At 35.2% G+C, this 19,224-nt stretch overlaps 1 protein-coding gene across 1 annotated transcript in view; it reads right to left on the bottom strand.

Moving 5' to 3' along the window:
* The window catches only part of SPEF2 (sperm flagellar 2), a 232,225-nt gene that overhangs the window by 124,597 nt on the left and 88,404 nt on the right, over positions 1-19,224 (bottom strand). Inside the window, exon 10 of the mRNA XM_043975070.1 lies at positions 5,805-5,973. Coding sequence (XP_043831005.1) covers positions 5,805-5,973 — 169 coding nt within the window. The remainder of the gene's footprint in view (positions 1-5,804; positions 5,974-19,224) is intronic.

Consider the following 19,224-nt stretch of genomic DNA (forward strand, 5'->3'; position numbering starts at 1 on the left):
CAGGATGATGAAGCAACATGAGGCAGTGTCCTTTTAGGAGTGTCCACACTTTGATCCAATATTCTCCCCTCCCTCCCTCCCTCCTCCTTTATTTTTTCAAATGAGGAAACTGAGGTCCAGAGAAGTTTCCTAGGGTAACATCAGGTAGCTACGTGGTACAGTGGGAAGAGCACTGGGCCTAGAGTCAGGAAGACTCATCTTCTTGAGTTCAAATCTGGTTTTAGGCACTCACTCGCTGTGTGACCCTGGCCAAGTTACTTCATCCTGTTTGCCTCAGTCTCCTCATCTGAAAAATGAGCTGGAGAAGGAAATGGTAAACCATTCCAGCATCTTGGCCAAGGAAACCCCAGATGGGGCCAAAGAAAGTTGGACATGACTGAAATGACTGAACAACAAAAAGGGCAACACACTAATAAATACCTAAGTAAGGATCCCAAACAAAGTCTCCCTGACTCCGTGTCTAACACTCGTCCTGTTATATCGTGATATATGGTGATTGTCACAGAGCCAACTCACCTATTTCATTTAGTCACTTACCTTTTCTACCATTGTAATAATTAAGTTTTGCCTTTTCAGCATAAAAAACCTAAAGGTGGGTTCCTACAGCACTTTGAGTGAGAACCAAGAAGCCCAGTTTCTCACCAGCACTCTGGAAATGGCATGTTTACTCCTTCCCTGTCCTTGTGTAGAGAACCATGACTTTTAGTGACAGATATTAATTTCTGCACTCCTGTGTCCAGACCCCCATGCAGATGAATTAGATAATGGAAGGAACATGGATTGTAGATTTTTAGAAAGAGGTTCTGCCTTTGGAAAATTAGACTGGGAATTGTTGGGCGCAGGGAGTGGTTTTTTGTTTTGTTTTTGTTTTTCTTTTCCTCCCTTTCTTCGTATCCTCAGTGTGTAGTACAGTTCTGAAAACATAGTAGGCACTTAATAAATGCTTACTGACTGACAGACTGACTAGGCTCTGAGAATTCAATAGAATCTACAGCTCATGTCTACAGTTCTTGCTAAGCAAGGTTTCTACCTAACCATTTAGCTAATCTGACTAAAGTGCCTGCCTAAATCATCTTTAAGTTAGCAGTGAATCAACTAAAAAATACAACTGTGGTTAGAGAGAAGGCGATTGATTTTCTTAGGTAGGATAGGGTTGATAAATTATTGATGTGAATTAGCTAATCCAACCCAAATGTAGACTAACAAGAGAAAAGTGAAACCGCCCATAAAATGGTGGAACCAAGGTTTGAGTGGTGCTTAGATCTTTGAGAACAAAAGAGTTTAGCAGTTATTTCCAGAATGCCCTCTTGTGCCTTCCCTCCTTCCCTGTCTTCCTTCCTTTCTTCCCTCCCTTCCTCCCTTCTTTCCTTCTCTTCCTCTTTTTCTCTCTCTCTGCCTCATCTCTGTTTCTGTCTCTCACATAGGATTAGAATGCCATTTATGACCTAATCACATTAGTAATGTATATATACACATACATACACATGTGTATGTATGAATGAATATATGTGAGTATTTAATCAATTACTGGGCCAAATTTAGGCCATAAATGACTTTCTTATCAAATCTGTAGAAGCCATGAATCTGGGAGGGATAGCTAAAACTTTGTAGGACAGAGTTAAAAAAAAAACCACTTCAATTAGCAAAAACAATGGGTAGAATATGGTAAGAGGGAATTGAATAGTGTTAATTGTATAGTTCTATACTTAAGTTAAAAAGTGTTCAAGGTTAAAAAGCTAGTTTTAAAGTTAGAGGATCTGAGGTCAAATTATGATCCTGAAATTTACTATCTAGGTAATCTAGGAGAACTTAGCCCCTGAAAGTCCTGGTTTCCTTATCAGCAAAATAATGGGGTTGGATCAGTTGACCTCTGATTTATATTCTAGGTATGTATCTATGATCCTAAGACCTTCAGATGGGGAAGGCTCGACTAGAGAACCGTTTGTGTGAAAATGATGTGAGAGTACCAGTGAGCTACAAGTTTAATACGTCAACAGTTTGACATGGATAAAACTAGGAACTGTGGGTAGAAGGAGCAGAGGCTGGTTCAAGCTAGATATAAGAAATGTAAGATATAATTTCCTAAAAGTTAAATCAACTGCCTCAGGAGGTAGCAATTTCTCATGCATCAGATGACTTCAGATGAAGGCTGAACAGTTAGTTCTTAGTTAGGGATATTGATTTTCATATAGCTATGGGTTGGACTACAGAACTTCACAAAGAATCTCTAATTGAATGTGTTACCTGCCCCATTACATCTCTCTAGGCTTCATATTTTCATCCCCTTAACTTCTACTTGTAGGTTTAGCCTTACAGGCTCAGGGTCCTCCAATTCAGTCCTTAGGCAGGTACTGTGTCAACCAAGAAATTCCACATAAAGCCAGCCCTGCTCCTAAATGCCACCTACCTTTATAGTGATACAAAAGTGAAAATAATTCATGTTTGTTACATTTATCTTTAAAATTGCTGATGTCAGTTGAGATCAATGACAGCTAGCTGGCACAGTGGATAGAATGCTATGCCTGAAGTCAGGAAGACTCATCTTTCTAAGTTCAAATCTGACTAGCTGTGTGACTCTGGGTAAATCATTTAACCCTGTTTGCCTCAGTTTCCTCATCTATAAAATTGTCTGGAGAAGGAAATGGCAAACCACTCTAGTAACTCTGCCAAAGGGGGACACAAAGAGTTGGACACAAATGTAAAGACTGGGCAACAAAAACCACCATCCTCTAAGAGGTGGTTCCAGCTTAAAGTATTACTTTGTATTGTTTCATTTGTAAATTAACTTCTAATGGATTTTAAATTAGAAAAGTGTACTCATGCATATTATTTGATGGTGGTGTAGGAACTTGTTTAATATTCAGATATCTTCTTTAATATTATTTATGATTTATTAGAGAAAAAAGGTCTTTTCAGATTTTTAACTCTCAATCCTGGTCGATGCTTTATGTGGTAGGATCATTAGTTAGTCAATAGTCAATAAACATTTATTAGGCGCTTACTATGTGCTGGACACTGTGCTAAGCACAGCAAGATAAAATGCCCTTTAGAAACCGTAAAGTTGTGAGCATTATACAACTGTATTACCAATTCCAGATTTTTCTTCTTTCAATATTTAAGTATCTGTGATTTGTTTTTATTTATTTATTTTGGTATAGGCACTGGCTCCACCCATATTTCAATATCTCAGAGCTGAATGGGACCTAAGAGGCCCTTTAGTCTAAATTATTTCTAAATAAGAATCTCTTATATAGCATGCTTACTAATTGGTCATCTAGCCGTTGGCTAAAGACTCCAAGTGAGGGAGAATCTATTATCTCCCAAGGCAGGCCATTCTAATTTTAGATAGCTCTAATTACTAGGAGCTTTTTCCCCCTCCTCATATCAAGCACAGATGTACCTCATTAAATTTTTACCTACTGCTCTCAGTTCTGTCCTCTGAGGCCAAGTAGAATAAGTGTAATCCCCTTTATACATGACAGCCCTACAAATGCTTGAAGGCAGTTATTACGGGCCTCTAAACCTTCTTTTCTCCACAATAAATATTCCTAATTCCTTCAACTCATCCTCATATGAACTATAGACCCTTTACCATCCAAAATACCCTTGAACTTAGTGATGGCCTTCCAAATGTGGTACAAACAGGGTAATACCTAGCAGGATCATCAACTCCCTCTCACCTAACACTCTTCCTCTTGGTATAGCGTAAGGTCATATTGGCCTCTAGCAGCTGATTTTCTGGAGCCGCTTTCTCAGTGTCAAGCCAGTAATGGGAATCTCTGAAATAGGCTAATTTTCAGATGCCATCTATGGAGTCCATCACTAGTTTCTTATTCAAAGCCTTTCCAGTTTAATCTAACCTGCCAGAGCTTTTGTTCTGCTGGGCCAGCACTTTAAAATCCTAGGGACATAACAGCATAATGAAACATCAAAACAGGACAGTTAGTAAAGACTGAGCTTTTTCATTGTTAAAAGTCTGCCCTATGATCATCCATTATACATTGCCCTAACTGTGTGAGCCACAAGATGTACAATTACAAAATATACTACAAGATATACTTTTAAAAAGAATGAATTTAGCAATAGCAAAAGTAACTATCTGCTTTTACTAACTAACTAAATATATATATATATAATTTTTATTTTTTGCTGGAGTCTTTTTAGAAAAAGCCTATAGCTTATCTAGGACTCTTCAAACAAACTGCAAATCAGACCACATCATATATTTTACAAGGTGGAAATATAGGGCATAAGACTCTATCAGCTTCATTTTTACTTGTATGCTCAGATAAGATTTGATCTCCAAGAAGTTTAAATTCTAAAAACTTGGGAGTTTGATTATGGATAGTTTCCTCAAAACAAACTTTAAAATATAATGTAAACAAACACAAATGTGTACATTACTTCTTTTCTTTTCTTTTCTTTCAATGGAAAGTTGTTTTACAATTTGACCTAGATGTACCATGTATGCATAAAGTAAGACTTTTGAAGACAACTTTTATTTTTAGAAAAACAGCAAAAGTCGTGTTGCCAGACATTTACTTACTCTTAAGAAAAGCTGACAATTTTCTGCAAAATAAAGCATACCTCTTGGTTTAGGATGTGGGTAAAACAAAATACATTACTGTGGTAAGCATTTTACTTACACACAAACATACATGCGCACACACATAGACACAGACACAGACACACAGAAATCTTTGCTAAACTGAAGGCTGTGCTAAGTGCCTTAACTTACTATTGAAATAAAAAGAAAGAAGAATGCTTATGGTTTGCTGTATCAATAGCATAAAATTAATTTTTACCAATAAGCACAATATGTACAACTTCAGTTTAACATTTAATTATCTTGTAAAAGAGGGAAGAGTTTTATAAGCTGTATTCAGTCTATGACATTCCATCACTAGTTATCAAACTTTTGATGGACATATTTGATCTAGTAAATCCCACAGTTAAACCAAAATACTTATTTAGAATATGGTAATATAATTCTAGAAATTCAGATAAATTCAACTCAAATTATGATGGAAATTTAGCTCTATAGCATTTTTTGAAACCCTCATTTCATTTTCTATTTTCCCCCACTGTTGGTAAAATTTTTCTCTAGGGCTCAACACCATGCTGAGGTTTTACCCACCACCTAGTTAGGGTCCAAATCATCTTCATTTTTCTATGTTCAAGCCATGTTACTTCTCTTCAGCAAGTCCTTCCCTTCCGTTTCACACTGGACCCAATGTTCCAAATCTCTTGCTCAGCCTCCATTGCCTAGTCTTGATTCCTTTATCCCCTTACTCTGTCTATACTTATTGCCCAATTGCTACCGTTTCCCCTATCTTCTTACCAGTTTAAATATGCTAATAATTATATTCTCATTTGTCTCTCCAAAACACTCTAGGGAAACAACTGACTTGTCTTTTCAGGTTTACTACTAAACAGTTTTTAATGGGGCTATCTGAAACAATGAAAAAGAAATTACAGAAAAATGAAAAAGAACAGTTTTACAACAATGTAAAAACTCTGAAATCTAACCATGAAGATTTATAATTTTCCCTCCTCTACACTGAATACTTTGAGACCAGGACATTTCAATGATTATTAAATAAATTTCAAAATGATGTTAACACATTTTCACTGTAATTAAAAAAATAAAACTAAACCAGAAGGCTTGTGGTGCCCTGTCGACTCCTATTTAAGAAAAAAATGAATAGCACTAAAATCAAGTGAATACATCACAACAGAATATCAAATATTAAAAAGAAATAATTTATTTAAGTAGATTTCCTTTCATTGTCCTGCATTGGTACCTTATACTCCTCATAATCATTGTCATCTAGTAAACTCCTCTTGGATAGTTCTACTAGTTGTTCTGACGTAAAGCGAGTTGGCATGGGCTCAATGGAGGCTTGTTCATAAATTGGTTTGCCACTAAAAAACAGCTCCTTCCAATCACGCATAATTTTAACTGGAATAAGACTACAGAAAGAAAAAAAAGAGAGATAAATTAGTGACAATTTAAATGCCCACTTGGAATAAAGTCTTTCTGTTATGTTAATGTCATTCATACTATTTCACTGAGTATAAGTAGAAAATGATAAAAAATAAAGTCTATAAAAGATGGAAAATACCAGCACACCTTAGATTTCTGTATTATACATGGTTTAACAAATGATAAGGGTAGCAATGCCGATCTAATGGAGCCAAATCAACTGAACAAAATTTGTTAAGCCTCTAAAAGTACAAGGCCCTTTTATAGGAGACTGGAGGAGAAAGGAATAGTGCAGAGATGCTGTACCATATGATGGATCTGAGAATGTAGGAAATGTGTGTATATATGTATATATTTGGGTGTATAGATGTGTATATATATATATGTATATGTGTATGTATATGTGTATATATATGTATATGTATATGTATATGTGTGTGTATGTATTAGAAAAGTTAAAAAAAAAACAAACCAAAAAGACACTTAAGGACATGTAGCCGGTAATCATGTTTCAAGAAACAAATACTTTTATCATTTTTTTTTATGATTTGCAGATTGAAAACATTTTAATTAAATGTGTCAATTCTAATACACTCTTTTTTCCCCTCTAATGATGATAGCAATATATTAGCAGCTGCATTAAATTGGAAGCTTTGTTGAGCAATGCTCTATTGCTTACTGAAGAAAATTCAGATTCCTAAGCCTGGTGTCCAAGGCTTTTCATAGTTTGGTATCACCCTAGTTTTTCAGCTTTATCCCAAACCATCTTCCTCCAATCTATACTGACACCAACACTGACTCTCTGTCAGTCCCTGTGCACTCTCCCCGCACATGGTGTTGCTTCCTTTTTCTGAATTATCCTGTCTTCTTTACTTGTTAATTAATTAATTAATTAATTAATTAATTTTTTTGGTGAGGCAATTGGGGTTAAGTGACTTGCCCAGGGTCACACAGCTAGTAAGTGTTAAGTGTGTGAGGTGGGATTTGAATTCAGGTCCTCCTGACTCCAGGGCCGGTGCTCTATCCACTGCGCCACCTAGCTGCCTCTACTTCACTTGTTAATTACATTCATGTGTCAAGGCCTGGCTCAAATACAAACTTGTTCATGAAGCCTTCTTTCATTCCAGTCTATAAAATTCTTATCCGACTCCTCCAACTTCTTATAGTCCTTGCTTTGTACCTTTTACATGCAATTTTTGTATCTTCTTTTGAATATGTTATCTTTGCATGTGTTTTATTCCTCTATTGAACTGTCTGATAAGGGCAGGAATTGTATCTTTTTTTTTTTCCAGTACCTCTTTCAAATTTTGGCACATTTCTCTGAATAAAACTCGTACTTAATGCTATTTCACATTAGGCATAAAAAGTAATGGATTTTAACTTTAATGTATATGTTGTCATTTCATCTTTTGTAAGTTTTAGAACTGTTATTTAAAATTTAGAAATTTTAGAATTGTCATTGGCTTCTCTAAACGATGACAATTTATACACTGCCAAAGCATTATTTAACACACAGTCACTGCCCTCCTCAGTGATTTGATGATCATATTTACTTCTTCACTAAAGTCAATTTGGAACTCTGATGTCAAATATACACACCTACACATATCATCACTATTGTTAAAAAGCAAAGCGAACATATCTATGTAGATTATATCTACACAATAAAATATACAGAAGATCTGAAATGAGTGTCTCTCTTATCTATAGGCTGATATAATCTTAGCTTGTATATCTAACAACTATATTTCAATTACCTACTATCATATCAATACCTTTGTAGTCATGTAGCTCTTCTTCCCATAGAATCACAAAGTTTTACAGAGATAGGAGATAATATTGCTGAGTTCAGAGGGCAGGTCTGAAGTGGGGAGTACATGATGGTGAATCACTTGAAATGAGTGAAAAGGTATACTGAATGCTAAGTTGAGGAATTGGTATTTTATCCTAGAAGTCATTAAAAATTCTTAACCTTAAGAAATACATGGTTAGATCTGTGCTTTGGGGAAGATTACTTGGGTAGCTGGATGGAGGATAGACTGAAGAAGGGAAAGACTAGTAGCAGAGAAATCAGGAGGATGAAAAATAAATAAATGAATTTTTTTAAAAAGAAAGAAATCAGGAGGATAGCAAAGGTGAAGTGATGATTCAAAGTACGGTATTAAAGACTGTTTGTTGCTGTTCTGAAAAGCCAAGCTAGATGTGAGACTTAACGGAAGAGAGATTTCTGAGTTAGGGCAATGGAAGAAATAGTGAGATTCCCAGAACACTTCTGGTCTAACTCTACCTTGGTCCTACTGAATAATGTTTGGGATACATTTCTGTAGTTCTTTGCTAAGATTTTACTTATAATTACAGAAGATATGTCAAGGGACTTATGTAGGAAAGGAAGAATGTTAGTAATTATTTCTTTCTTCTCTAATTGTTCATGAGCCAGCTTTTAGATCAAATTGGAGGCTATAGCAATAGTAAAGGCAAGAGGTGATGAATGTTTGGGCTAAGATGGTGAATGTGGCAGCCACATAAGGTGAGAGAAGGGGTAGATGTGAGAGATGGTGTGGGGAGAGAAGTCACGATTTGGCAACTGACTGGATATGGGGGAAGGGTGATAAAGGAGAGAGAAAAGTTGAGGTTTACTCTGAGGTTGAAAACATTTGTGACTGGAAGGATGACGGTAATCTGAAAAGAAAAAAAGGATGTTTGGAGGAAGTGTTGCTTTAAAAGAAAAGATAATAAATTTCATTTTGGATTTAATGAATTTGACATGTCTATTATACATTCAGGTAAAGATGTCCAGAAAATGCACAACGACTAAATTATAAAAATTTTAACAATGCAAGTGATTATAATCAATGAGAGGCAGCATATAGTGGCTTGTAGGCTAGCCCTGGAGGGAAGCCAACTTGGGTGTGAAATCCCACTACTAGATAAACAAGTGCCTAATCCTGTGAGTACTCTAAGACTATAAGTTAGAGAGGAGAGACAAGATGGGAATTAGAGGCAACCTAGCTGAACTCTTTCAGCATTCCTCTCCAAACAACTTTAAAATAACACTTAGAATAAAATGACAGAGACAACAAAAGATTGGGGTGAGACATTTTTCCAGCCTAAGAGCAGCTTCGGGAGCTCTCAGCCCAGAGATGGTAAGGGGTTTGGGCAACTAGTCAGAAAGAGATTACAGGGGCTCCTTTGCTGGTATTCAGTACTGCCGCCGCAATCTGATTGGCAACTCTATTGTCCATATACAGTTTAGGGTTGCAGTTCCAGGGTGGAGAGGAGTACTGGGGATTGGTCATAGTTTCAAGGAAAAGAGATGCTAGTGCTTATGGCTGCAGAGGACTGGGACCTTCCTGGGGTAAGGACCAGGAAAGCAGTGACCACACCTCTCCCAGGATCGTACCACAATTGAAACACAGACACAGACACAGACACACACACACACAGACACACACACACACAGACACACACACACATACACACACACTTACAGACTAGTTCTGAACGAGTTCTGAAAACAGCAGGATGAAAAAGTCTGAAGTTTGGGATGGTGCTTTCTCACCCCCAGGTGGACTGACTCCAACTTTAAAATAAAGTTCAAAGTCTATAAATAAGCTGGAAAATGAACAAACGACAAAAATAGAATTTGACCATAACAACCTAATATGCTGGGAGGGAAGACCAAGGCATAAATCCAGAAGAGGAAAACAGTGTGAAAACATCTATAAGCAAAGCCTCAAAGAAAAATGCTAATTGGACCCAAGCCCAACAAGAATTTCTGGAATTGTTAAAGAGAGATAAGAGTGGTAAAGGAAAAAGTGTGAAAAGAAATGAGAGTAATATATGAGAATTATGAAAAGAGAAATAACATTTTGGTAAAAGAGGCACAAAAATATTGAAGAAAGTAACACCTTAAAAACAGAATTGTCCTAATGGCAAAAGAGGCAAAAATCACTGAAGATAAGAATTCCTTAAATAGCAGAATAGGCCAAATGAATAAGAAGGTACAACAATTCACTGATTGGAAAAAACTTCTTAAAAAACAGAATTGGCCAAATAGAAAAAGAGGTATAAAAATCTCCCTGAAGAAAATAAATTCCTTCAAATTTAGGATTGGGCAAGTGGAAGCTAATAACTCCATGATACATCAAGAAACAATCAACTTCAAAAAAATAAAAACACAGAATAAAATGTGAAATATCTCATCAGAAAAACAACTGACCTGGAAAATAGATCAAACAGACAATTGAAGATTATCTACCAGAAGGCCATGATAAAAAAAAAGATCCTAAATACCATATTTTTAAAAATTATATCCTGAAGATAAATAGAAATCAAAATAGTCCACGAATCACATCCTGAAAGATATCCCAAAATTTAAATGGCCAGGAATATTATAGACAAATTCCAGAGATCCCAGGTCAAAGAGGACATATTTTAAGCAGTTAGAAAGAAAACATTCAAATATTGTGGCACCACAGTTAGGATAGGACAAGATTAAATGGCTTCCATGTTAAGGAAGAAGAGAGCTTGGAATATGATATTTCTGAAGGCAAAAGGAGCTAGGATTACAATGAATAATAACTCAGCCAGTAAAACTGAGTATAATCCTCCAGTGGGAAACTGGATATTTAACAAAATAGAGGACTTTCAAGTATTCCTGATGAAAAGAATCAAAGCTGATAGAAATTTTGACATCCAAACAGAAAACTCAAAAGCAGTATAAAAAGGTAAACATGAAAGAGTAACCATAAGAGCCTCAAAAATGTTAAACTGTTAACATATCTATATAGAAAAATGATACATAAAACTCTTAAGACCTTTATCTTTAGGACAGTTAAAATGACTTTACATAGACAGAGGGCATGGATATGAGGCATTTTGGGGGCATGAACTCCAGCCATTTAGTTTAACTCTGTGTGCATCTTTCTGTCAGCAGAACTAAAAGAAGGCAGAGGTAGCAATAATGATCTCAGACAAAGTAAAAGCACAATGGAACTAATTAAAAGGGATAATCAGGGAAACTGCAGTTTGCTAAAAAGTATCATAGAAAATTAAGCAATATAAAAAAAATTTACAGTAAGTTTCTTTGATAAAGATCCCATTTCTCAAATATATACTGCACATAGAATTGAGTAAAATTTATAAAAATGAGTCATTTCCCAACTGATAAATGGTCAAAGGACATAAACAGGTAGTTTTCAGAAAAAGAAATCAGAGATATCTATAGTTATATAAGAAATGCTCTACACCAAGGTTTCTTAAACTTTTTCCACTTGTGACCCCTTTTTGCCTGAGAAATTTTTGTGCAAACCTGGGTATAGAGGTATAACCTTTTACTGTTGCCAAATTTTTCACGACCCCCACATTCAGTTATGTGACTCCATATGAGGTCATGACCCACAGTTTAAGAAGCTTTGCTCTAAAGCATTATTGATTAGAAAAAAAGACAAATTTGAACAACTCTGAGGTAGCACCTTATACCTATCACAAATGACAAAATACTGGAGGGGATAAGAGAAAGATAGGTACACTAATAAACTGGTTGCAAAGTAGTGAATAGGTCTAGCTATTCTAGAGAACAATTTGGAACTAGGCCAAAAGGTCTATAAAACTGTATATACCCTTTGCCCCAGTAATATCATTATTATGTTTGTGTTCCAAAGAGATCAAAGGAAAAGGACATATACACATATGTGCATGTACATGTATGTGTATACATTTATGTACACATGCACATGCACATATATGTATGTATACATGCATACATGTATATGTGTGTATTATATATGTGCATATATGTGTGTAAGCTTATACACACACACATTTTTATAGCAGCATTTTTTATGGTGGCAAAGAATTGGAAATTGAAGGGATGCTCACCAGTTGGGGAATAGCTGAATAAGTTGTGGCATGTGATTGTGATGGAGTCCTATTGTGTTGTGGGAAATGATGAGGAGGGTGGCTTTGGAAAAAACATTGCTAGGCCTATGTGAACTGATGCAAAGTGAAGTGAGAAGAACCAAGAGAACATTTTGCACAGTAATAGTAATATTGTAATAATGATCAACTATGAAAGACGACTACACTAATCAATACAATTCCAAAGGACTCATGAGGAAAAAATGCTATTCACTTCCAGAGAGATAACTGGTGAATTCTGAGTATAAACTGAAATATAATTTGTTCATTTTCTTTATTTTTCTTGTTGAACTTTGGCTAATATGAAAATGTGTTTTATATGATTTCACATATATAATTGTTATCATGTTGCTTGCCTTCTCAGTAGATGGGGAACATATTATGAGGGAGGGATAGAATTTGGAACTCAAAATTTAAAAGTAAAAGAATATTTAAAATAAATAAATATTTATTTAAAAAAAAGAAAGAAAAAATGTTACAGAAGAGTTGCTGATCTGCTGGTGAAAGGTGTTTCCACATTCAGAGTTTCTTACACTGATGAAATCATAGATGCAAACCAAAACAAAAATCAAATGAAAAACTATTCAAAAGCCATTGGATGCTAATAAATTTTAATGAATGATCTTGATTGTATAGAGCTAGATATTGAACCTCTTCCTCCTTTCAGAAAAAGAACTGAGGATTATAGTGAGCATAAAATAGTATATACTATCAGACATGGTCAAAGGAATTTACTATTGATTGTTTTTCTTTGTTAAAAGGAAGAATTCGGGGCAGCTAAGGGGCTCAGTGGATAAAGCACTGAACCTGGATTTAGGAGGACCTGAGTTCAAATCCGGCCTCAGACACTTAACAATTACTTGCTCTGTGACCCTAGGCAAGTCACTTAACCCCAAATGCCTCATCAAAAAAAAAAAAAAAAAGGAAGAATTTGAAGTTTGGATTTGTTAAGGGAAATTGATCATATGGTAAAATTTAAAAGCGATAAAATAACTATCAAAAAAGTCTCCAATAATATTCAAGATATATAGGGAACTGATTTAATATATAAAAGCTATTCTACAACAAATAATTGGTCAAAGGAAACAAACCGCTTCCAAATGAAGAAAGACACAATGACTATATGATCACTGTGTATCAACAACCATATCTTTTTTCCTTTTATGGGGGGAACCATATCTTTTCAACAATCATAGGAAAAAGCTCTATATCAGAAATAAGAGAAATGACAATGAAAACAACCCTGATGACTATGTGATGAGATCTCAAATTCCTAAATCTGTCCTACATAAAAAATATGGAAATAGTCGATGGGGGGAGGGGCTTTATGAAAACGAATAGAATCATGGTTGAGTTGTTGCTTGGTTCAATCATGGTGGAAAATGATTTAGAATTATACTGTTAGTATCTGGTGACCCAGGAATATGCCAGATGTATTGACTCTAAGGAGGTCATATATAACAAAATGTTCATAATTGTACTTTTATGACAGCAAAAAATGGAAAAAGAGGAAATATCTAGACATATTTGGAAAATGGCTAAAGAAACAGTATTATAGAAAAGCAAGGGCATAATATTGTGTCACCAGAAACGATGAATATGATATACTCAGAGAAATATGGAAAGTCATGTGAGCGGATATAGAATAAAATAAGCAAAACCAAGGGAGTAACATATACAGATTGCAACGATGTAAGTGAAAACAATACCAAAAGGCAATCAAACTCATATTATAACTGAGATGGCCAATCTTGGTCCCCTAAGACCTACCTCTTGGTAAGAATGTATGGGCCTGCAGAACACAATGTCACATACATATCCTATTGTACATAGTAATTTTACTTAACTGAGTTTTTCCCCTCTTGTTGTAAAGGAAAGCTCAATGTTGGGGATGGGAGATTAGCAAATAAGGTGTCTTTGTTCATGAGCTAATTCCTTGCTGCCTACAAATATGGCAGCATGGGCTCCTTTATTTGATCCTTCCATCTCTTCAAGTTATCATCCTGAAGCTCTCCTTTCATTTCCAATCTTCTGGAGGTTATCTATGCTTGCCCTCTCTACTTTCTTATTAGCCACTTGCTTCTCAATGCTTTAAAAAGTTTCTGACATCACCATTCTACTGAAATTTCTGATTTGAAGTTTATCAATAATCTCTTAACTGCAAAATCAAAAACTAGAGAGAGGAGGAAAACAAGGAACACATCAACCAGTCTAAACATTTATTGTAGCTTTAGACATGCTCAAAAATACAGGCCAGAATGGAGTAACTGCATAACAAATGCAAGAAAGGACTATAAAAAACCCAGAGTTTTCACATAGACTACATAAATATCTGGAAGAAATGAAGCAAGAAGGCAGACAGGTAACACAGTACCTAGAGCACCACACCTGGAGTCAGAAAGACCTGAGCTCAAATCTAGTCTCAGATACTTTCTATTTGTGTGACTCTGGGCAAGCCAATTAACCTGTTTGCCTCATTTTCCTCATTTGTATAGTGGGGATAATAGCAGGGTTGTTGTGAAGATCAAATGATATAATATTTGTAAAGCACTCAACACACTTAGGCACATAGTAGCTGCTGTATAAAGTTTAGCTATATTATTATTATTATTATTACTATTGTTATATTAAAAATGAAATGTAAGCTCTGGAGGAAATAATTGGAAGGAGAATGAATGGATTAGAACATAGAGAAGTAAACTTTTACACGAGTAAAGAATGCCCTAAATACTAGAATAGGGCAAATAGGAATATATGACTCCATGAGACAGAAAGAAATATTAAAACAAATCAAAAGATTGAAAAGAGAGGAAAATGTAAGATATCTGATATGAAAAGAAAAACTGATCTAGAAAACAGGTTATGGAGATATAATTTAATAATTATGTGACTCCCTACAAACCATGATTAAAAAGAAAAACACAAAAGCCTAGATACTCTATTTCAAGAAAGCCTAAGCAGAAACTGCCTAATCTATTAGAATGAGAGGGTAAGGTGAAGAGAAATTTATAGATGGCCTCCTGAAAAAAAAAAAAAACAATCAAAAGGAAAAGTTCCATAAAGATAATAGTCCAAATGCATAGCTTCCATGTCAAAATTTCCAAGTAGCCAGAAAGAATGGATTCAATTACCAAGGAAGCACTATCAAGATCACACAAGACTTACAGCTTATACCATAAATTAGAAGACATCTTTAACGCAAAATTCCAAATGGCAAAAGATAAAGGCTTATGACCAAGAATGGTGCCAGGCAGTTGAAAACAGGGCAATGGGGGAAGATAGATCTTAAATGGAATAGAGGACTTTCAAGCATTCTGAGGACACTAGAGCTGAGAAGGAACTTTGAAATACAAACACATAAATCTGGAGAAAAATCTAGAAAGGTAAAATTTATTTGAGTAATTGCAGGGGCTATATGATGATGATGTGCTAATCCTTTAAGAAAGGAAAACAATTGTTCTTTTAGAAATTCAATATCTTCAAAGGGTATTGATAGCATCAAGTAAGAAAAATAGCCCTATGAGTCAATTGGTTCCATTCTAAATGCCTGAAAAGAGGGAAGAGAAGGTAGGGATAAAGCAGGAACATAGTAATATAGAAAGGAGGGAAAGAGGGGCATAACTTATTCTTTCTTGTAGTTGGGGTGCCCACCAATTGAGGAGTAGTTGAATAAATCCTGCCATATCAAATTTTTAAAATTAAAATGTTTTTTGACAGGATGAGGGTTAAGTGACTTGCCCAGGGTCACACAGCTAGTAAGTGCCAAGTGTCTGAGGCCAGATTTGAACTCAGGTCTTCCTGAATGCAGGGCCAGTGCTTTATCAACAGCATCACCTAACTGTTCCTTATCTTGCTATATCAATATGAATATAATGAAATAGTATTGTGCCATAAGAAATGACAAGATGATTTCATAGAAACCTGGGTAATACGAACTAATACAGAGTGAAATGAGCAGAATGAGGAGAACAGTTTCTACAAAGACAACAAAACTATAAGGAAAAAGGACTTTGAAAAACTCAAAAATTCGGGTGAATTCAATGACAATAGAAAGCCAATGATAAGTCCTGTTTCCTATCTCTTGACAGGGAGTGCAGAGACATATATTTTGGGACATGGCTATAGCGTTGATTCATTGTGCTTATCTATGCTTATTTGTTCCAAATTTGTTTGTTTGTGGGAAGAATGGTTGGAGGGAGAGAAGGTTATTAGCCATAGTTATGTCATAAAAAAGTGACCATTTCAACATTTAAGAAAAAGAACAGAAAAAACATAGATGAGCAATAGTTTTGAAAGTTACTTGCAGAAATTGTTATAAACTTTTTTGTTGTTTTTAAAGCAAGTTGTATGAAATGGAGACTAACAGTTTCATATAAAATCTCCTTTTGTGTTCTGCCAGAGATATATGGAAATGCTTTCTTATTCTGGAGTTCAGGTTCAGAATAAAAGTATTAAAATTAAGTGAAAAAGAAAAAAAAAAGAAAGCTTCCTTTGGAATAATTCAGAAAATTACATCCAAGTTTGAAACTGACATTTGTAAATGGATGCTAATGGGAGGAAACAATCCCTTCTCCTAGGGGAAATGTGAGTTATTCTTCTTTAGAATAAAACTGGAAAGGAGGTCCTGGATAAATAAAAAAGGCAACAAAACAAGAGTGTACGCTAATTAATAACGTTACCATGCTAAATTTGCAGGGCCTTCAATCTGACAAAAAAGAAGGCACTGACTGGCTATCTCTTTGGAATGTAATAAAATCCTACCAGTATGCAGTGGAAAGCAGCCACTGCGAAGAGAAATAAAAGAGCAAATGTCAGGCGACTTTCTGAATGCATTCCTTTCATTCCTTGTGGACTACCATAACTTTTTTCCCATGTGACTTAAAGATAAAAATTTTAATATGTTATTTGCAATGAGGCTAGTATCATGAAGCAACAGCCTGCTCATCTAGGGGGAAATAGTTTTACATATTAACTAATAAATAACAGGTATGTAGATTTGGATTGTAGACTAAGTTTTCCAAATGATTTAATGATGATCTACCTTTAAAAGCTTTTACCTTTTGTTATAGGGAACCTGCCTCCCAGGGTTGATGTGAGGATCAGATGAGATAATATTTGTAATATTATAATAATTATAATAAAATTAGCATAGTTCCTGGTATATAATAAGTACTATATATATTAGTACTACTACTACTACCACCACCACCACCGCCACCAGTTTCTGTGATTAGTAGACTAAAAGAATTTAGAATTTTGTTCTTTTGAAATATCTCTCCTCTTCCACAAACACCTCCAGTCTACTCTTCCCTCTTGATTTCTATAAGTTTAAACTATTGGGGTTTAGGTCCAGGAACTATTATGGAAGAGGAATTTGGGACTCATTGGTCTAGTAACTCCTGACCCAAAGGAAAGTATGACTATCCTAAGAAAATCAACCTACAAAGGTCATTCATCAACAAAAAAATATAGGACTCCTAGCCACAAGGCTCCTACTCTTGTCTCTGAGTAAACCATAGCATTTTATTTATTTATTTGTTTGTTTGTTTGTTTGTTCATTTATTTATTTATTTATTTACTTACTCACTTATTTATTTATTTATTTCAGGGCAATGGGGCTTAAGTGACTTGCCCAGGGTCACAGAGCTATTGTCAAATGTCTGAGATCGGATTTGAATTCAGGTCCTCCTGAATCCAGGGCCAGTGCTTTATCCACTGCGCGCCCTTAACTATAGCATTTTAAATGCTACTAAGAGCTTAAATGTTATTTTAAAAGGAGTTCTAAATGCAGAGCCTAAAAGAACAAATTGCTATAAATCCAGTCAACTTAGAAGTTTGGGGCTTAAGGATTTTACAATAGGGAAATAAAAGAAAAAGGCTACAAGATAACACTGAAGTATCACAGAATTAATTTTGGTGCTTCGCATAGAAAAGCTGATGAAATGAGTTTGAGTTTGAATGAATGACTATATGTATTTGGGAGTACTGCTGAAATAAAAATTTAGTCAGGAAAGGCAGAAATTAGAGAAGAATGGAGAAATTAAATAGTCATAATGATATACAGAGAATAAAAGGCTAGTGCCATACTTAACCAAGATTCTCCATTCACATTAGAAGAGCTAAGTGGTGCAGTTTATGGATGGAGGGCCAGTCCTAGAGTCAGGAAGACCTGAATTAAAATCCATCCTCAGACACTTACTGTCTGAGACATGTAACCTTGGACAAGTCACTTAATCCTGTTTGCCTCATTTCAATATCTGTAAAATAAGCTGGAGAAGGAAATGGCAAATCATTCCAGTATCTTTGCCAAGAAAACCTTAAATGAAATCACAAAGATGCAGACAACTGAAATGACTGAAAACCAAGAAACAGATATATGTATGTATATGTATGTGTATATATATATATATACATGTATATATACTTGTGTATATTGTGAGGAATTGATTGTGATTTGGGGTTTCTGGGCCCCCTCGTGCACCAGGGCCCCCAACCTTAGCCAAAGATGGGGCCACAGAAACCCCAAATCACAATCAATTCCTCATAATATGCATATATGCATATATGTACATGTATACACACATACATATACACACATATATGTGCTTATGGAGCTGGGTCTTGATAGCTTTGATAATTTAAATTTATTTTAAGCTCTTAAGTATTGGTATATTTTATAATGTCATTGTTTTACTTTATGTGTCTATTAACTTGTTCTCTGATTTCTGTTTAATTTTGATTCTACTAGGATGATTTTGTGATGTAACGTATATAAAAATATAGAGAGGGAAGCTTTGACAAGACAACAAAATCTCAACAGGGACAGGGAACAGATGGCCCACTGATGGCTGCACACCACATTGAAACTCCTATTTTTTGATAGTGATATAAGGAAGGAAATAGTAACTGTCTCCATAATATTTATGGAGCTAGTTTGATACACAACGACTAAAGATGGCAGAATTCACTGAACAGGATGGGACCCATTGGTGCTATTATGTCTACTTGTGATCTTTAATTGATCCTGGTTTCAAACGCTGGATTGAACACTTCTATTTTAGTAGTCTTAAGTAAATTAGAAGAGCAAATTGGTGTTAGAAAGTATCATTGATTTGGTAGACATGCTGATGAATCAGTATGGTTAACATTGTGGAACTTTATAGACGTCACTGTCCTTGGCTCCTGGCTCTTTTTATGTTACTTATGATATTGCCACTATCAACAGAAAATATAAGCGTAACTATTTATTTCTCTCCCCACCCCCTTAACTATTATGTTTCTAAGGTATAAGTATTTGCTTTCAAAAGATGGATAGTGGA

Source organism: Dromiciops gliroides, chromosome 1, assembly GCF_019393635.1.
Source record: "Dromiciops gliroides isolate mDroGli1 chromosome 1, mDroGli1.pri, whole genome shotgun sequence".
NCBI classification, from domain to species: Eukaryota; Metazoa; Chordata; class Mammalia; order Microbiotheria; family Microbiotheriidae; genus Dromiciops; species Dromiciops gliroides.